A 17,636-nucleotide genomic window follows, 5' to 3' on the forward strand; every position below is an offset into this window, starting at 1 on the left:
CAGGAAAATGACACTGCACTGTCAGTAACAGCAACAAAGAGCTTTAGACTGCAGCATGTCTGTAGCCAAAAAGATTACTTTTATCCTTGCAGCCCAGAAAAATTACTCAGGAAGGAGAGATTTGCCCTGTTTTTATCAGCACATTTGGGCTCCAAAACCCAAAGATGCCATATAAATATCAGTGCTGTTAATTATATCTGATATTACAGTAGACAAAGTGAAAAGACAGAACCACATACATCTCTCGCAGTCCCTTCCCCAGCTTCTTCCAGGAGCTCTGACACTGCAGTTCTGTTACCGAAACCCACGATGTGCAGGAAATGTGGGCACTGCACGCGGGAGGTGGAGTGAAATGCCAGCTCCTGCCTAGAGATTACTCACTCTGACTTCATTGCCTCCATCCTCCCACTGCTTAATCAGCGCTGGGGAGCCCAGGCACTTTGCTGAGGGTTGTGTCTGATGCAGAGCTCAAGGGAATGAAGGCTGATATGGGTGCACCAGGGAAACAAGGTGACAAACAGCCTTCACACCAGTGGCATGCAAGAGGGATGCTTGGAAGAAGGTTTAGAGGATTTGAAGCTAGATAAAATAACTTGAAGGTAGGAAGAGGAAAATTTAGCCTGGATCTCAAGGGAAATTTTTTGATGGGATGGATCTTGCTGAGAAACGTCTCTAACTGGCCCTGTGCTTCCTGTCAGAGGATGACAGATCCTGAGGAACCTGTGCCCTGTTTGTTACTGCAACTGTAAGTTTTAGGCAGGAACAAAAGCACTATCCTGAGACATCATACCTATCAAGTTATCCCCTTGGTAGTCCTAGGGGATTTTTCACCACTTCAAGAGACCTGAGGATTTATAAGTAGCCTGTCTGATCCTGTGATAAAGATGTGCCCTACCCAAGCTCTGTGGTAACCCTTCCTGCCACATCTGAGTGTGGCCAGAGAGCATGTCTCAGGCTTGGTAGCCTAGCTTTTGTGCAGTGGTCCAGATCAGTAATGCAGTGCTGCATCAGCTCAGCAAAACATGTTTGCACCATGCCTCAGGCATGGCCTCTGCCTTGCAGCCATTAGGGGTTCATGGAGGCATGCTGGAGGGAGGAAAGCTTACCCTAAGCATTGACCAGCAAAAAAAATTTGGGCTAGCATAGTCTTGGGGGAACAAAGCCCTTTTGTGTCCTTTGGGGAGCCAAAAGAAGAGCAGAAAGTATGTGGTTTTCTAAAATACATGTTTAAAATCTGCAGGTTGCTTCTTTAGCACGTCTTGGGTGCACACTGGGGGGTTCACCGATCACCAGGCTTGGGCAGGATTAGTGTTTTCCTTCCTGCAGTTGGAGTAGGAGGATCCATCAAATTTTTTTTGGTCTTCTACCAGCTAGTAGCATTGGCTGTGCTACAAATGCAACAGACTTGCAACAAATGTTGCAAGAACCTGAGATGTGGATGACATCCACTCTCTCCAGGGCGTGTTGTGGTCACCTCTTGGTTTCTCACAGGATCTCCTGCATTTGGCATGGAAAACGTTGCACCCTGCAGCAAGAGGAGTTACTTTCACCTCCTGGAAACTTATATTGTGTGTTGGCACTGCCTTCAGGGCTGTTCGTAACAGCGGGGGCACTAGCCATGCACCCTGGAGCAGGGAACCCGGCAGCTGTGGCTGCATGGCACTGTGCAGGGACCACTCAGGAATGCTCTGTCTGCAGGGAGCTGCTCATCTCTGACTCTTCCCAGAGATGAGCAGCTCTGTGGTGAGGGCTGGGAAAAGGATGGGCTCAGCATCAGCTTTGAGCCAGGGGCAGCATGATGATCTTGGTTTTCCCCTGTGAAGTGTGGAGCAGAGCCCAGCCTCTGCTAGACGGCATCATTTAGCCTCTGTGCTGGCAGGAGCGTTAAGACAGGGTAAGGAGATCTGATATCCCATCTCTGGTCTGTGGCTTCCCGCAGTCTCACACACAGTCTGTTTTCCTTCCCCGAGGATGTCGGTATTGGGGCAGGGCCTCCTCATGCTCCAGTGCCCTTCTTTTCCCTGCCTCTGAGCTGCCAGTGGAGAGGATTTGGCAAAGCAGTGGAGCCGGTTTGGGCGGTGAGAGCCTGCCCAGCCCCAATCTCCCTCCTCGGGGCTGGTTACTGATTACTTTGGGCAGCAGGTGGAGGAGGCCAGGGCTGGCAGTGATTGGGCCTGTGACTCTGCCTACCCTTGCTGGCTGGTTTCAGGAAGCGACGCCTGCGTTTCACTTGGGAGAGGAGAGCAGGAGCAGAGCAGAGAAACGGTGTCAGCCCAAGCTTGGGCTGGGGGAGCAGGTAGCAAAGGAAGTCAGCACCTGCACTGCACCCCAGCAGGACTATGTGCACTTACCCTGGAATGAAATGTGGTGTGGAAGATCCAAGACAGGAGCCGCGGCTCCTCAGCTGGGAATATGAGGACTGTTGTGCTGTGCGGAGAGAGGACGTGGCTGGGGTGGCTGCGCTGTGTGGTGAGGCTCACAGCAATGATAGATCCAGGGCGAGGAGGCAGCCCCTGGGCTGCCGGGGAGCAGACAGTGGCTGGGACAGTTACAGGAGAGGGGAGGGCATCTCCGTGGACAGACGGAGCATGAATGGAGACTGTGGAGGTTTTTGGAAGGGAGGTATCCAGTATGCAGGCTGCAGGAGAGCAGACGGTGCTTGGGAAAGAAGAAGCCAAGATACAGAGGGTAGAAACTCGAGGATGTATGAGAGGGAGGGTGTTCAATACAAAGACTGTGGGTCTGAGATAAGAGAAGGAAGGTACAGAGAGGACAGAGTACCTGGGCAGTATAGGGAGAAGGGAAGGCAGTATGGAAAGGTTAGAGGCCCTGGAGACTATCAGGAAGGGGGAAGGTGGTCTCAGGAGGACAGAAATCCTTGGGACTACAGTGAGGATGAACGACATTATGGGGAAAAGGAAAGGTGGTATAGGCAGGAGAGGGACTCTGGGGAGTGTAGAGAGGAGAGAAGGCAGTATAGAGAGGATGGAGGCAATCAAGTATATAAAGAAAGGGAAAAGTGGTATAGAGAGGATGGAGGCTCTGGGGCATATAGAGAGCAGGAAAGGTGGTATATAGGTGCCAGGGACCAAGAAGATCAAGAAGACTTTGAGCAGCGCAGGCAGCCCAAAGACCATGCCATGGACCACAGCAGTCTGGATGGAGATTGTGAAGCTCCTGCATTTGCAGTCTGGTCCTCAGGGGATGGTAGAGTGAGCCTGGGGTCAGGCATCTGCTACACACAGTCCAAGATGCAGGACATGGACTATGATGGCCATGGGGAGCTGGAAGAACCAGCCCCAGGGCCCAGGATGCCAGCCAGGAACAATGGCAGAGCAGAACGCTCAAGGGTACGCACAGGCCGGCCGGACTGGAGCCAAGTCTGGCAGGAGGAGGCCGAGGAAGCAAACAGTGTGGGCTCCATGCTGCAGCGAAACAGCTTCTACAGGCGGACGGCTCCCAGTGCCCTGCGGCACTCGGAGTTCGTGCAGACCAGAAAGGAGAAGCGAGGTATGTGGGGAAATGCTAGGCAGTTGCCTTGAGTGTGCCTTTGCCCTGCTCTGGCACCAGGGCAGTACCAGGACTCTGGTGCAGGCAGGTTCTCATGGGAAACCCTGGGGCTTGCTGAAAGGGGCATCATCATCGTTACTCTTCTGTACAGTCACCTACATGTTCTGCAAGGGCTCTTGCTCCCATTTTGCTGAGGTCCAGGTGGGAGGGAAGCCCGGGCAGCACAGACCCACAGCTCACTGATTGCTCCTCCATCTGTGGCTGGAGTGTTTTGTGTCCATGCCCAAACCTGTGGCCCTGATTTGTCTGCTCTCTCTGGGCCCAAAGATGTTTCTTATAGGATAAGGGTGAGGTGTTGGGGTTATTCCCACTGCCTTTTTACTTTCATAACCCACTGTGAACAGATTCTGTGTGTAGGAACCAATTACTGATCCTGTGGAAGGCGAGTATGTCAGCTGTTCACAGACAGCACGAAGCAGGAAATAGGAGAAGTTGTTGTAGCACTCAGACATATGCGGAGGGCAAGGACTTGTAGTTGTGTGATAACACACGGGCAGGATAGTGGGGCACCCTGGGTGTGCATCAGGGGGTGTCACAGATGGGAACTGTACCTCCTTCATTGCCAGCCCCTTGGTACCACAGTGGTCCCTTGCCTGTGCTACAGCAGTTGTGTGCCCTGGGTCCCCGAGGTGTCCCTGGGTCTCCAGTTCCATCAGCCAGCACCCTGGAGCTGGACTGATACCAAAGCTGGAGGACTCGGGCTGTCTGGCATGGGCAGAATCGTCCCATTGATGCTGTGGCTGGGACAGAGTTGGCTGCAGACAGCTTTGTGGCACTTGGCTCGTTGTTGCAAGAATTAGTGTGTGTTGGGAAAAGGGAAGAAAGGTGGTTGGGTCTGGGCAGAAGGACTGAAGGATCCCTTCCTGGTGGACTGGCTTGCCTGTTGGGCAGCTGTGTGTCTGAAAACCTGTTTGCTCCTGCACCTTTTCTGCCAGCATCTATGTTGAGCACCTGTGTGGGAACTGTGTGAAGGTGACAGAGCTGGAGGCTGTGGCTGCCTGTCAGCTTAAACAGCATGAAATCTGTCCTCTGGACAGATATTTGATTAAGCAGGCTTTGCTGGCTGCAGTTCTGTTGTGCTCTTGGGCCTCCCTGGTAGGGTGGGACTTTGCTCAGCTGTGTCCCTGGGGCGAAGGAAGGGAGAGGCTTTGCAGTGCCAGGATGTCCAAAGGGCAGTAGGGAAGCTAGGAGGGGAAGCTAGGAGGAGCCACGAGCAGAGCAAGGAGGTAAACAGCCCAAAAAGCCTTAGGAGGCTGGAGCAGTGCTGGCCTGGCCAGCTTTTACAAGAGTTGGGGGACAGACTGCAATGCTGGGCCAGAGCCTTTGCTCCTCTGATGTTAAATATGACTCTGCGTACACCCACACTTGCACTGGGAGGGGTTGTTGGTTTTTTTTTTTTCCCACTGTGGCAGGCTCAGGGGTGGGAGGTGTGTCACAGCAGGAAGGGGAGGAGGAAGGCTCCAGGTGTTTTGTAAGACTGTCCATCCCATGGCCCATCTCTGGCTGCAGTTCCCTGTTACATTACTCCTCTTGCTGGGCTGGAGCACAGTGCTTCAACAGCCCTCCTTGGCAAATATGCTTTGCTACATTAGCTGCCTCAGTGCAAGACCTTGCTGGCAGCAGCACCTCTTTGCCACCTCAGTGTAAGACCTCACCAGCATCTGGGAGCCTCCCCAAAAGCCCCCCATTGCACTTGGCAGTAGACACCCTCCTGCCCAGCTGGTAGGAAAAAGTAATCTCTGGTTTTCCCTCTGTGTGTGCTCCAGGCACCTTTTCTAATGTTGTCTACTTCTCTCACAGGTTCCTCCTCCTGTCCACAGAGTAACAGAATTTAGGACTTGAAAGCCCCAGTAGAGATGACATGGCCTGATCTTTTCAATAAGCAGGGTTATTACAATTCTTACAGATTTCTCTGCAGTACAGCCCAGTGACAACTACTTGGTTAGAGCATCTTTTCTGGGATGAGACTCAGATGTGTCTGCCTGCTACATCAACAGGAGAACCAGCCTGTCATAGCTTTGCTGCTTAGTCACCATCACTATTGTGTATTTTGCATGCTAATGCATTGCAATGCAGCTCTGAACCTCAACATTTTTCTACTGAATTAGAGCTTTTTAGTTGGTGGTATTTTCTTCTCAGGCAGGTACTGTAAGTAATTTTTCAGTCTTCAGTTCTCTGTAGTGAATAGAGTCTTAAAATACTCCTAGCAAAGACTCATAGGAAGACCTTTCAGTGTTTGTTTTTCCTGTCCTCACTCATTTTTCAGTTCAGACTCTTAAAATAGTGGAATCAGGGCTGCATGAGGTGTTCTGGGTAGGTGTCAGCACTTGCTTGCACAGAGGTATACCTTGCTGCATTCCTGTACCTTTGTTTGAGGACCCCAATCTGCCTGCAGCACTTGGGGAGCTCCTGCTGAGTTTTGGACCAAGCATTACAACCCAGAATACAGCCCTTCGTGTGGCTGCATTTCTTGTCCCCATTAATACAGTAATGCATTCATCTGCATTAAACCTGCTTTGTTTGAATAATTCCATCTCATTCAGAATACCTTGGGTCACTCTGACTCATATGCCTCATCTTTATTTGTGATCCTATTGAATCGATGTTCAATTTTCTACATGACAGCAGTGATTTTCCATTTACTTTAAAAATATTATATAGGATGGACTCAAAATATAGTCCCTGCAGAATCTGATTAGGAATGTCCTCTTTTCTGGATATTCTCCACTGTCAATGGGGTTTTAAGGTGCCAGTTAGCAAGGTCTTATTTCTGCTTTTTAGATGGAAAGAAACAGAATATTTATTGTATAATTCTGCCTCTGCCAAATTTACCAAGAATTTTACTATCTCTGCTTACTTGTGGGATTGCATCATTGAAAGGGTTTCTTTGTCCTGAATGGAAATAAAATTCTGTTATAAAGTAGCATTTTATTTCCTCATTAAAAAATAAAAAATGGACTCTTAAATTTGCCATCCATGGATTTTTCTTGATATCTATCTTTTCTCATTTTTCTGTACTTCAAAATTTCTGGTGTGTCTGTTGTCTATTGTCTGGTTTTCTGTATTCATTCATTTATTCATTTATATTTGCTGCCTTTATTGAAGCACAGACCCAAGACAGATTTTTATCTATATCATTCTCTTTCTTGATTGCATAACCATGTTTTTTGGATTACATATGTTTAAGATTCTCTTCTAGAACTTCCAGCTTCATTCTTTGTTCCATCAGTGTTTTTGCTCACGATCACTTTGTTGATGTTCTGCCTCAGCTTTGGAAGGTTAGCTCTTTGCAGACCATCATATTACTTCACTTTTTTCTGCGTCACAGGCTGGGACCATCTGCTGTTCACACTGAATGCAGCAGGGCTCTGCTGGGACAGTGGTTGTCATCTTACCTGACACAGAGATATCTCCACCAAGCAGGCTCTGCATGAGATGTCTTTGAGATGTCAAGCCATTCCTGAGGCACTGTAGAAGTGGCCCCAATCTGTTCCTGTTCAGCTCATTTTTGTCGTGTACCTAGATTTATCTCCTGCTTCTCAGTTTCAGGACTCTGCCAAGGCCGGTGGCTGAATCTGCTTCTGTGGGCTGAAGTCTTCTTTTGCCATGGCACCTCTCTGCTGCACCCCCCGCTTTCTCCCATGGAGCCGTGAGACACTGAATATATCCACTCTGTTGCTTTTGGAGCAGTGGTTATGTTCTGTTACAAGCTTGTTACTAATGTCTAGAGTGAGAGTTTTCACCCCAGCCAGATCCTGCTCCTGGCAGCAAGTTTAGCCTTTCACTCAGATTAATTATTCCCTGCCCTAGTTTCATCCCCTCTCTTCTCATGGTAGGCAGTGGCTCCTCCCCTCCTGGCGTCCACATACTTCAAATATTTGCAGCTGGTTTGTTTTGTCCTGAGTCACTGCTTGACTCTGCTGAGCTGTGAGCCTGGGGCTGGGCTCGCCTTGCAGGTGGGTGCAGCTGTTGGGGATTTGTGCTGGTGCAAGAAGTTGTCCTCAGCGCTAATGGGCAGCACGTTCCTCTTCAGATTGTGTTAGCAGCCTGGGTGCCCTGTGAGGATGTGCTGTGCCACGGGGGATGCTGAAAGGTGAGCCCTGATGAGGAGTTTGGGGGGCAATGCAGCCCTTTGGGTGAGCCCCCCAACCCGTGACATGATGGGCATGTATCCCATTGAATCTGGTCTTCATGGGTCAGCTCTGCTTCCAGAGTAGAGCAGGGAGAAAACCTCTAAATGCATGCATGCTACTGCTAGGAGGTTGGGTAGTAAGAATTACAAGTTTTCATTAATTGGAGGAAAATCAGTGAAAGTGGTGTTTCTGGGACAAACAGATGAACCGTGTGATTGCAATATTAAGTCTTGGCCTCCAAGGGAAAGGCAGAGGCGGGAGTGTGCTCCATCCTGATACTTTGCTGCCAGGGACTGGGTTACAAGTCAGTATTGAATCTCCCATGCATCAGCGGGCAAACTAGCAGAGCTCAAAAGCAGGCGCTCCTGGGAGGCTGTTGCAGACCACCAAACCAATCCAGAGAGCCAAGGACTTGTCACAAATATGCTGTGTGGGATAGAGAAAACAATGTTGTTAGAGGTTTTAGTTTAGAGAGGCAGATTGCAGAGCTCGTGCAACTTATGAGAGAACAAAATTTGAGTCTCTAAAAATTGTGATCGAGAGCACTGGTTTTGGAAATGCATTTCTGAATGGCATCTGTGTCATGGGTAAACACGAATTTGTCACCAGATTGGAATCTGGTGGCTTCATTAGAAATACCAGCTGCATTCCTTCAGGCTAATGGAGCCCCTTCCAGCTGTGGTGTAAGTCTTAGTGCTTCCAAAGTTGATGGGCATGATGACTCAGATTGAAAGGTAACATTTAAATAGAAAATCTGTGAAGTAAAATGGAGATCTGTTTAAAAAGCATTTACTAGATGACCAAAACCCATGGCTATAAAATGGGTGGGTTTAGTTAAATGATTAATAAATCTTATTTAGGGAAAGCTGCTTTGTCACACAAGAATGTATGACAAACAGGAAAAAATGAATTGATGGCAATCAACAGAGATGGTATGAAATACAAACAGTGAGAGTTTTTAGATGCATCAGAAACAAACCCTAAGTATCATACACATTAGATCAGATAGAAGAGCCAAATATTAAAAAACAAATCTGTATTTTAATTTTTTGAACTGCAAGTGTTTGGAAAGAGGCAGGATGACTTTTGAGTTAATTGCTGAAGAAGGATGCTGGACTAGTGGTAAACATCAAGAGTCCCAGGAGATTTGGCTGCAGCATAGCCTTGTTTTTAAACAAATCTTGAAATATTCTGAAAGAGCAAGAAGGCAGAAGAGAATTAATCTGTGTAAGTTTTCAAAATAATGCAAACACTGATACAGTATAAGTGGGTAGAACTGGTGGTCAGCATTGTGCCAGGTTAAGCAAACTGAGCTGATAACTACTATGAGCTTAAAACCTGCGCAGGAAAGGTTTTCATTCCCCTCCCATAGACAGGGATTTGAGACTCACAGAGGAACGGTACAGTGGAGCTGGCAGTCTCACAAGTGTCATTCGAAGCCTTGCCGCAGGGCACTCTCTGAAAGGGCTTGACCTAGATTTACTTGCCTGAGGTTTGCTTCGTGGAGCGTGGGGAGTTGCTGTGTTTGCCAGCAATACTGGGCATCCCCGTCTCTGTTTCAGTGAGCTGGAGGCAGGCACATCATGTGGCTGCAATTTATCTATGGCTAAAGCTGGGAGCACAACAGGATTGTTTGGTGGTACAGTAAACTCCCAAGATGTCCTGTATAAAGCTTCTTCTGGTGGCATTTTGCCCTGGGGATAAATGCAAAATCCTATTCTTTGACCAAAGCAAATGTAATCTTTTCCATTTGTCTTCCAAAGTGCTGCTGTGTGGGTCACTTCTGTCTGTTCGGGCTGGTTTTCATTTTCAGGATTCTTCCCAGGCCACCCCATGCTGCAGTATCAGCTCACCCACCCACCTCACCTGGGTTTCACACACCTGTTTGCATTTCAGATTAACACCTTTCTGCTTTTTCCATGTTGCCCTCCCACTTGAGCTTGCTCCCCTGCAAAACAAATGCCATTCCTTAAAAAAAAAAAATCCTTCTTTAAAATAACTCATTTGTTGTTACTTTCTTAACTCTTTGAGCTGTGAAAACCTGCTGGCTGTATTATCTTGGTGTTTCTTTGTCCCTTCCATGCATTTTTCTGTCTTGTGTCCCATTCAAGTTCCAGGTGTCTCAGGCAGGGTATCTCTGTTGGGTGTTTGTAAATGTCCTTGCACGACAGGGCCTGGTCTGCTACTGAAGCTTTGGAGATGCTGTGGAAATGCAAAGAGCAATTGTTGAACCCAGCAGCTGCTCCCAGGCCCTCCTTGGGGACTCCTGCTGCATTTGAGTTGATAAAGTTAATCACTGGGGGCTTCTCTGGTGGGAAGCCAAGCCAGCCATTGACTTAGTCAAAGCCAGCCTTTTCCCTTATGCAGGGTGGCTCTGGTGAGGTACTTTCAAGTCTGTTTGCCAGTAGGAGTCAGTGAACCTGCTCTTCCCAATATGCTGTAATTGCACATTAAATACAGTGCTGATTGTGCCACTAAATTCTCATCTGCAGAGCTGGCCCTTTTGGCTCTCTCCAGGCTCAGTTTCAAAGGAAGGCAGAGGAGATGCCTGCTTAGAGACCAGTATCTTCCCTCCCTTGTTGAGGGCATCTTCTGAGCAGGGTTTCAGCTGATTTGGAAGTGTGTGCAAGAGGCACACCAGTGTTTCAGCCTAGGAAGCTGTGGGAATTTGCTGTTTGATGCAGATGCTGCTGTTTTCCATTTGTTACTGCTGCTCTGCAATGGGAAAGGATGGAGAGTGGCACAGTTTTAGCTAGTTACAGCCAAGTTGGTGTTTTTTTCTCTTTCCTGGGCTGTTTCAGTGCAAATACCTGAGCCTGGCAGAGCAGCAAGCATGATACTTAGGCTGAGGCAACAACTTTCCATCCCACGTTTCACACTGCCACTCATTACTGCCATCACCCAGCAAGGCAAGGCTGGGGCCTGTGAGCAGGCAGGCAGGGCACGCTCAACACCTGGGCAGCAGCAGCTGGGAGCACGCTGGTCTCCTGGGGCTGTGCACGGTGGGTGCTGCAGTACCAGGATAAGTCTCAAGCCCTGCTGGGTGTTCTGCAGAGTCCAGCTGAGCCTGCTCTTAGAGCTGAAGCCAGTGGCAATGTTGTCTCCCCCAGGCTCAGATGCTGTTGCTGATAGCTGTAACTGAAGAGGTCAGGGAGGTAGAAGTGTCTGTCCTGCAAAAATATTTTCACAAATGTCTGAGCTGGGGCATGTCCACAACTAATAAAATCCCATTGAGAGCAGCTGGGGATCTGTGGGAGATGACTGGAGTGGATGGGCATCTGCCAAATCAGCAATTGGCCTTAAAATCAGGTACCTGAGGCAGGCTGGGGTGCTGCAAGGGCGTCAGGGGTGCTGCAGGACTCAGCTCTGCAAAGCAGCCATAAAATGGGGGAAACCTGAGTGTTTCTGGGCCAGACCCTACCTCAGAGGGGTGTCACTGGGAGGTGCTGGAGAGAGACTTTTCTGAACTTGGAGAAGGTGGGGGTGGAGGGTGTGTGTAGTGTTGCTGCGTTTCTGGCCAGAGGGCACATGCTTTTAAAAGCAGGCGGGTGGGGTAGAAAGTGTCTAGGGGAAGGAATCTGCTGGGGGATAAAATGTCTCAATGAAAACCGGAGGGGGCTGGGCCGGCCTGGGAGCCTCAGGTGGGACAGAAAACCAGGAGGAAAACCGGCTGGCGGGGGCCTAGGACAGGGAAGAGGAGGGTGGCCAGCTGCCTGCACGCCCCCAGGCCCTGCAGGCAGGGCAGCCGTGCTGCCGGTGCTGTGCCCTCGGCAGCCTGCCTGGGTAGGGCCAGGAGGCTGCCGGGGGTGAGAGTAGCCCGGGCACGCAGCAGGTCCCTGGGCTGTGCTGGTGGCTTGGGGGTCTCCCCGCCCCGGGGCTGCCCGCCGTGGCACCGTGGCCGCCCATGGCGGTGCCTCTGGCCACCCCAGGCCTCCGCCTTGCCGGGCCTCTGGGTGCCCAGCCCGGCCTCCCGGCCAAGGCCGCCGCCGCCCCGGCCTTCCCGGCCCTGCGCGGCTCGTCTAGGTCCAGCTCCGGGCTTTGCCGCCGGCAGCCCCATTGTGGGTGCCCGAGGCTTTTTTCGGCCATTCAGATGGAAATGCCCCGGGGCTGGAGAATGGGGACCCTGTTTCCAGCCTGAGAGGAGGGGGCAGCCGCCATTGCCCGGCTGGGAAGAGAGTGAGGAGGGGAGTGGGGCACCTCTCCGTGTCTGCTCAGCCCCGCGGAGTCTCCTGGAACGGCAGAGTTGGAGAGCGGGGGGTAGGAGAGGGGTCTGGACCAGGCCAGCACCAAGGGGGGACGGTCTGGAGCAGATTTGTGCTGCTTGGTGCCTGCAGCCCCAGTGCCAGAGGCACTGCAGTTGCTGGTGCTGCAAGGGCAGGCTGTGGGAGCAGACTGGGGCTCCCTGCTGCCCTGGCTGTGGGGGTGCCAGGAATGGCCTCTCTGGAAGGGTCCTTCAGTGGACTGTCTTGCTCTCTGACAGTCGTGTTTAGCAGTCTCACAGGTTGCATGTGCCACAGTTCAGGTGCTACTTGTCTCCTGTCCTTGGATCCTTGCTGGAGGATGCTGATCTTGCTTGTCTGTCTTGCAGAGATGACTCTCCTGTCCTCCCAGACACCATCCCTGGACACGTCCTCAGCTGCCACTGAGAGCCCAGAGCAAAGGATGCTGGAGAAGAGGTCCAAGGTTGTTGAGGAACTGCTCCAGACAGAGCGGGACTATATCAGAGACCTGGAGATGTGTGTGGAGAGGATCATGTTGCCCCTACAACAGGCACAGGTAGGCACAGAGGGGCAAGCTATGGTGCAGCACTGGTGGGATGGGGTGAGGATACTGAGTTCAGTTTGTTCTTGGAGGTGGCCAAGTAGCAGCATGGGAACCCACAGAGGAAATTCAGCTATGCTGAAGGAAGCAGGATGGTTCTCACTGCTACCTGCACTCATAGCAATAGTGTATCTGTTTTGGGATCCTGCTGAGCTCTCACCATTGAGAGCAAAAGACCTCGAAGCAAGTATCACCGATTTCTTTTCATTTGGTTTGTAGGTTAAATTCATTGTCAAGAGAAAGAAAATGTGATGTCTTGGCACAGGGACAGAGTTGTTGGGAAGAGAGGGAGAATTAGCAGGTGAACAGAGGCAAGGATGAAATGTGGTAGGACACATAAGGAGTGAGAGTTTCAGTGCACTGGGGGACAAAGGAGTGAGTACAGAAGTCAGGGATGGGAGGAGATCACACTGGGTGGCTGCTGTGAAGCTGAGATCTGGTGGGTTACAGGAGGGCAAGGTTGGGGGGCTCTTGGATCTGACTGAGCCATGTTCCCCATCCAAGACATCTCTCTTCCTATTCCTCAGATGCAGAATATAGACTTTGAGGGTCTTTTTGGAAACATCCACACAGTAATTAGCTTCTCTAAGCAGCTGCTGTCTACCTTGGAGGCTTCAGATGCCATTGGTATGAATTTTGCTGTTAACTTTTCTCATCTCTAGAATGGGCTTTGCTAGTGGTGGGGCAGAACAGTTTAAATGGTGGGAGATGATCACTGGGTCTGGGCTTCCTCCCTGCCTATCCCCGTCACCACTCACCACTCATCAGTCCAGCAACAAAGCCAGGGAGATCTGTGTTGCCTCACTGGTCGCTGTGCTCAGAAACATGGTGCCTGTGGCCCTCTGTGGCCTCTTGCCCTAAAGCAAGCCCCACTCCTTACTCCTGTGCTGCCAGCTTTTGCTGCTCAGGCCTGTGCCTTTGCTCTCTGTGGCTCCAGTGACCAGTGTCCCCGCTTTCACCCCTGGGAGACCTGGATTGATTGAGCTCTCTGTGCTAGTGGGTGATGAGGAGGCATCCTGGGATCTCTAGTTGTAACACTGCCTGCTTGAGCTGTGAGTGTGAAATGGGGACACTGGGCATCTCCACCATGAGTCACACCAGTGTTTCTAGAGGCGGCTGAGGACCAGGAGATGCTGAAGTCCTGCTTTGCTGCTGTCTGCAGGGCCAGTGTTCCTGGCACAGCGTGCGGAGCTGGAGAGCGTCTACAGGGTGTATTGCCAGAACCATGACGAGGCCATTGCACTGCTGGAAACCTATGAGAAGGATGAGAAGATGCAGAAACTACTCCTGGACCTGCTGGATAGCCTCAGGTTGGAGCCTCTGGCTGTGGTAGTCACAAGGTTGGGGTAGGGGGGGGTCAGTTTCCAACTTCCCTGCCCTTCTGCCAGCAGTGCTTGGACAGTTTGGGTGGTGACTGGAGAGGGGCTGGCTGTGTCGCTGCACAGTTGACCAGGCTCTGGGTTCAGATGGATCCCTACCCCAATGCACAGGTGCTGGGACACCTGTATCCCCCCCTTAAACTGAGCAGAAGCCACCAAGATACGGAGAAGGTGGTATGTCCTGGATTGAAAGCTCCTATTCCTCAAACCCTGCCCTGCCATGACCAGTGAGGAAAGCAGCCGCTTTGGCTGGCTCAGCGACTGCCAGAGCACCAGCTTGTGGAGATTAATGCCCATTGAGCCAGCAGCACTGGCTGCTGCTCCGGACGGACAGGGCTGCCCACTGCCTTGGCAGTATCACTGTGGGATGGGGCAAAGGTGCTGGCTGTGGGATTGCACACCTGCCGCCCCATTAACCCGTTGCTTTTCTTTGCTTTTTGGCACTCTCTGGGCCTGCAGGAGCCTGTACAGTGAGTGGTAAGTGCATCCTTCCTGTTAGTCCCTGCTTGTCCATCTGTCCTTGCCTGATTGCTCCCTTGTAACTAACCTCCTGCCCTAGCTGGGTGCATGTCATGGGCCCTTAATGGTGCCTCCCTCGTGGAGGCATGTCTGGGAGGAGCAGGGTGTCTGCTGTGATCACAACAGAGGTAATGGATGGGCTGCACAGGCAGGTGATGAGGTGAGGGGTGGTCTTGGGCAGGAAACAGGTTTTAGGAGTCATCAGCCCCAAGGAGCCAGGAGAGCCCTGTGCTGTCTGCAGTCTGAGCACAGTCAGCCTGTCCTGCAGTGGGGTTCAGATCTGGGCGGTTAGGTGGTGGGAAAGAGTCTGAGGCAAGTGGCACTCCGGTAAAGTTTGAGGCTGTGCCTGTGTGGGATTTTTCAGTGGATCATAATGGAAAGGATCCTGGCTGGGAAGGGTCACCTGGTGTGAGTGAGGTCTGGAAATGTGGGGTTGCTTTGAGATCAGTAGGGGTTCAGGAGTGCAGTGAGTTTGGAGGTAAGGGTGGTGTGACTTAGGGAGTTCAGTGGATTTAGAAGCACTGGTATTCTGGGTCTGGTTGGGGTTGGCTTGAGGGGCAGAATTTGTGTGGCAGAGCTGGACTGATGCATCTCCTTTGTCCCAACTTTCCAGGGGCTGCACAAACTACATTAACCTGGGCTCCTTCCTCATCAAGCCAGTGCAAAGGGTGATGCGGTACCCGCTGCTGCTGATGGAGCTGCTGAGTGCCACCCCCGATGGTCACCCTGACAAGGCACCGCTCACAGCTGCTGTCCTTGCAGTCAAAGAAATCAACGTCAACATCAATGAATACAAGCGCCGGAAGGACCTGGGTGAGTAACTGGGTAGTGCTGGGGAGAGAGAAACAGGAGTGGATGTGTTCAAGTTGTCTGTCAGCTCCTGAGCCTTAGCAGGCAACCACAGTCATGGAGGGAATCTGCTCTCAAAATCTGTGCCCTCACAGAAGGGCAGTAGAAGAGCTGCATTTAAAAAAATCTGAGTGTGAGGTTCAATACTTAAAGTAATACAGTATACATCTGACTTCAGTTGTTTCTTGTGGTACAGAGCTATGAAATGTATGCACTTGCTGACCACATGGCTATTAAATGAGAGCAAAAATAATGATAAGACAGAAGAATATATATTTAAAGTTGAAAAATACAACTTTAGACACACAAGTAGGGTATTAATCTGTGAGGGCTGAGATTTGGAGACTAAGTTTGAAGGCTCTATCTGTAGAGAGGACAGAGTCACTGGCTGCAAGAGCCCTCTGAGGTCTCCTGTCCAACCTCCTGCCTGGAGCAGGACTGTCCCCAACATTGGCTCTGATCAGCCATTGCTCCCTCCAGCTGATTCTCACTGATCCCCAAGGATGGAGATTTCACAGCCTCCCTGCTGTCCTGTGCCAGGGCTGCACCACCTTCACAGTAAAGCTGTGCTCCCTGATACAGCCTGAAACTCTCAAGCAGCCATCTGTGGCTGCTGCCCCTCCTTGTATTGTCTGGCACTGCTCCGAGGAGTTTGGTCCCATCACCTTTGTAGCTGCCCTTCAAGTAACTGTTGGCTGTGAGCGGATCCCCCTCAGCCTCCTCCCCGCCAGGCTGAGCCCACCCAGGTCCCCCAGCTCTTCCCGTGGGGGCTGAGCTCTCCCTGTGGGTCAAGAGCTGTGGTTCTCCCATATCTCTCTTGACCTGGGGGCACCAAAACTGGACACGGTATCCAAGTGCAGCCTCCCTGGGGCTGAACAGAAGGAGAAAACTCTTCCCTTTGACCTGCCAACCACCCTCTCTGTTTTTCCTTGGAAGCCCGTGACTCATGCAAGTCTTACGCTTTACTCTTTCCACATAGCCTCACTGAAGCTGAGATGACATAGGCTGCCTGTAACGATTGCTCGTATTTGCTAAAGAGGCAATATAAATACATTCCAGTGTACATCCAATGATTATTGTACACCATCTCCTATGTCATTTTATACTAACACTATGCGTAATCCTATGGAAGAGTTTTAATGGTGGGTCTACAAACTGTAGGGCATATCAAGAGCCAAATAGGAGATTACTGGTGGCGCAGTGCTGGATTTCAAGATGATGTATGGTATGGTACGGTACGGTATGGTGTATGTGGGGTACTTGGGACTGCAGAGGCTTAGGGAAGGGGAGAGCCAGCAAGGCGATTGTTGATGAGGCACTTGTAAGACATGGGTGTTGTGCTGACAAGGGTTCTGATTTCTCCATCAATCTCTTTAGTGCTAAAGTACCGGAAAGGAGATGAGGATAGCCTTATGGAGAAGATTTCCAAGCTCAACTTCCATTCTATCATCAAGAAATCCAACCGTGTGAGCAGCCACCTCAAGCATCTCACAGGCTTTGCGCCCCAGGTAACGTGCATCAGCTGCCAGGTGCACTTACACCCTGTGGTGCTTCTGTGGTGGTATATGCTGTTCCCTCACACCCCTTCCCTGATGAGTAGCAATGATCCAGGACAGCAAGGCAGAGGGAGCTTAGGGTCTGAACCACCCATCTCTGCTCTCTGGCTTGTGGGCAGGAGCCCCACATCTTACACTCTGGGAGGTGCTGGAGTCCTGCATTGCCTCCCTTGAAGCATTTTCTCTCACAGCTGAAGGATGAAGCCTTTGAAGAGACAGAAAAAAATTTCCGGATGCAGGAGCGGCTGATCAAGTCCTTCATCCGGGACCTTTCCCTCTACTTGCAGCACGTCCGGGTGAGTTAGTCTGGGTGTGATGCCTAAGCCATGGGGCTCGCCATGCACTGCTCCTCCTGCCTGCATGGTGTGCACCTGCAGTGCCTCTTGCCAGTGCTCCTCGCCTCAGCCCTGTCAGGGGGGTGGTCTCTGAGGGTCTGGTTCTTCCCTGGGAGGCCTCTTCTCTTTGCCCACAGCAAGCATGGCTGTGCTGACTGTGTGTCCCTGGTGCAGGAGTCGGCTTGCATGAAGGCACTGGCAGCAGTGAGCATGTGGGACCTGTGCACGGAGAAGGGCAGTGGTGACTTGGACCAGTTCCAGAAAGTGAATCGGCTCATCAGTGACCAGCTCTTCTCCAACTTCGTGAGTGAGGCTGTGCTCTTTCGTGCTGGGGATACCCCTCTGGGGCCCTCCCTGGGGGCCTGCTGCAGATGGGCAGTCCCTGGGAGACTGCAGGGAGGGTAACACAGCCTGGGAGAGGTGTGAGCACTCCTGTTAGGCTCTTCTTTCCTGAGAGCTTTGATGTCTGTGGGT

At 51.2% G+C, this 17,636-nt stretch overlaps 1 protein-coding gene across 6 annotated transcripts in view; it reads left to right on the forward strand.

Annotated features, from left to right (window-relative positions):
- The window catches only part of DNMBP (dynamin binding protein), a 35,832-nt gene that overhangs the window by 14,536 nt on the left and 3,660 nt on the right, over positions 1-17,636 (forward strand). For 5 of the 6 annotated variants that reach the window (XM_074907517.1, XM_074907515.1, XM_074907516.1 and 2 more), the window contains 8 exons: positions 12,292-12,479; positions 13,052-13,151; positions 13,687-13,834; positions 14,363-14,380; positions 15,036-15,235; positions 16,649-16,779; positions 17,019-17,123; positions 17,337-17,465. In XM_074907517.1, the coding sequence (XP_074763618.1) occupies positions 12,292-12,479; positions 13,052-13,151; positions 13,687-13,834; positions 14,363-14,380; positions 15,036-15,235; positions 16,649-16,779; positions 17,019-17,123; positions 17,337-17,465 (1,019 nt within the window). Of the gene's footprint in view, positions 1-3,402; positions 3,511-12,291; positions 12,480-13,051; positions 13,152-13,686; positions 13,835-14,362; positions 14,381-15,035; positions 15,236-16,648; positions 16,780-17,018; positions 17,124-17,336; positions 17,466-17,636 lie in introns of those variants that run through there. The other variant, XM_074907520.1, reaches the window with a different exon arrangement.

This window comes from Athene noctua, chromosome 5 (genome assembly GCF_965140245.1).
Source record: "Athene noctua chromosome 5, bAthNoc1.hap1.1, whole genome shotgun sequence".
NCBI classification, from domain to species: Eukaryota; Metazoa; Chordata; class Aves; order Strigiformes; family Strigidae; genus Athene; species Athene noctua.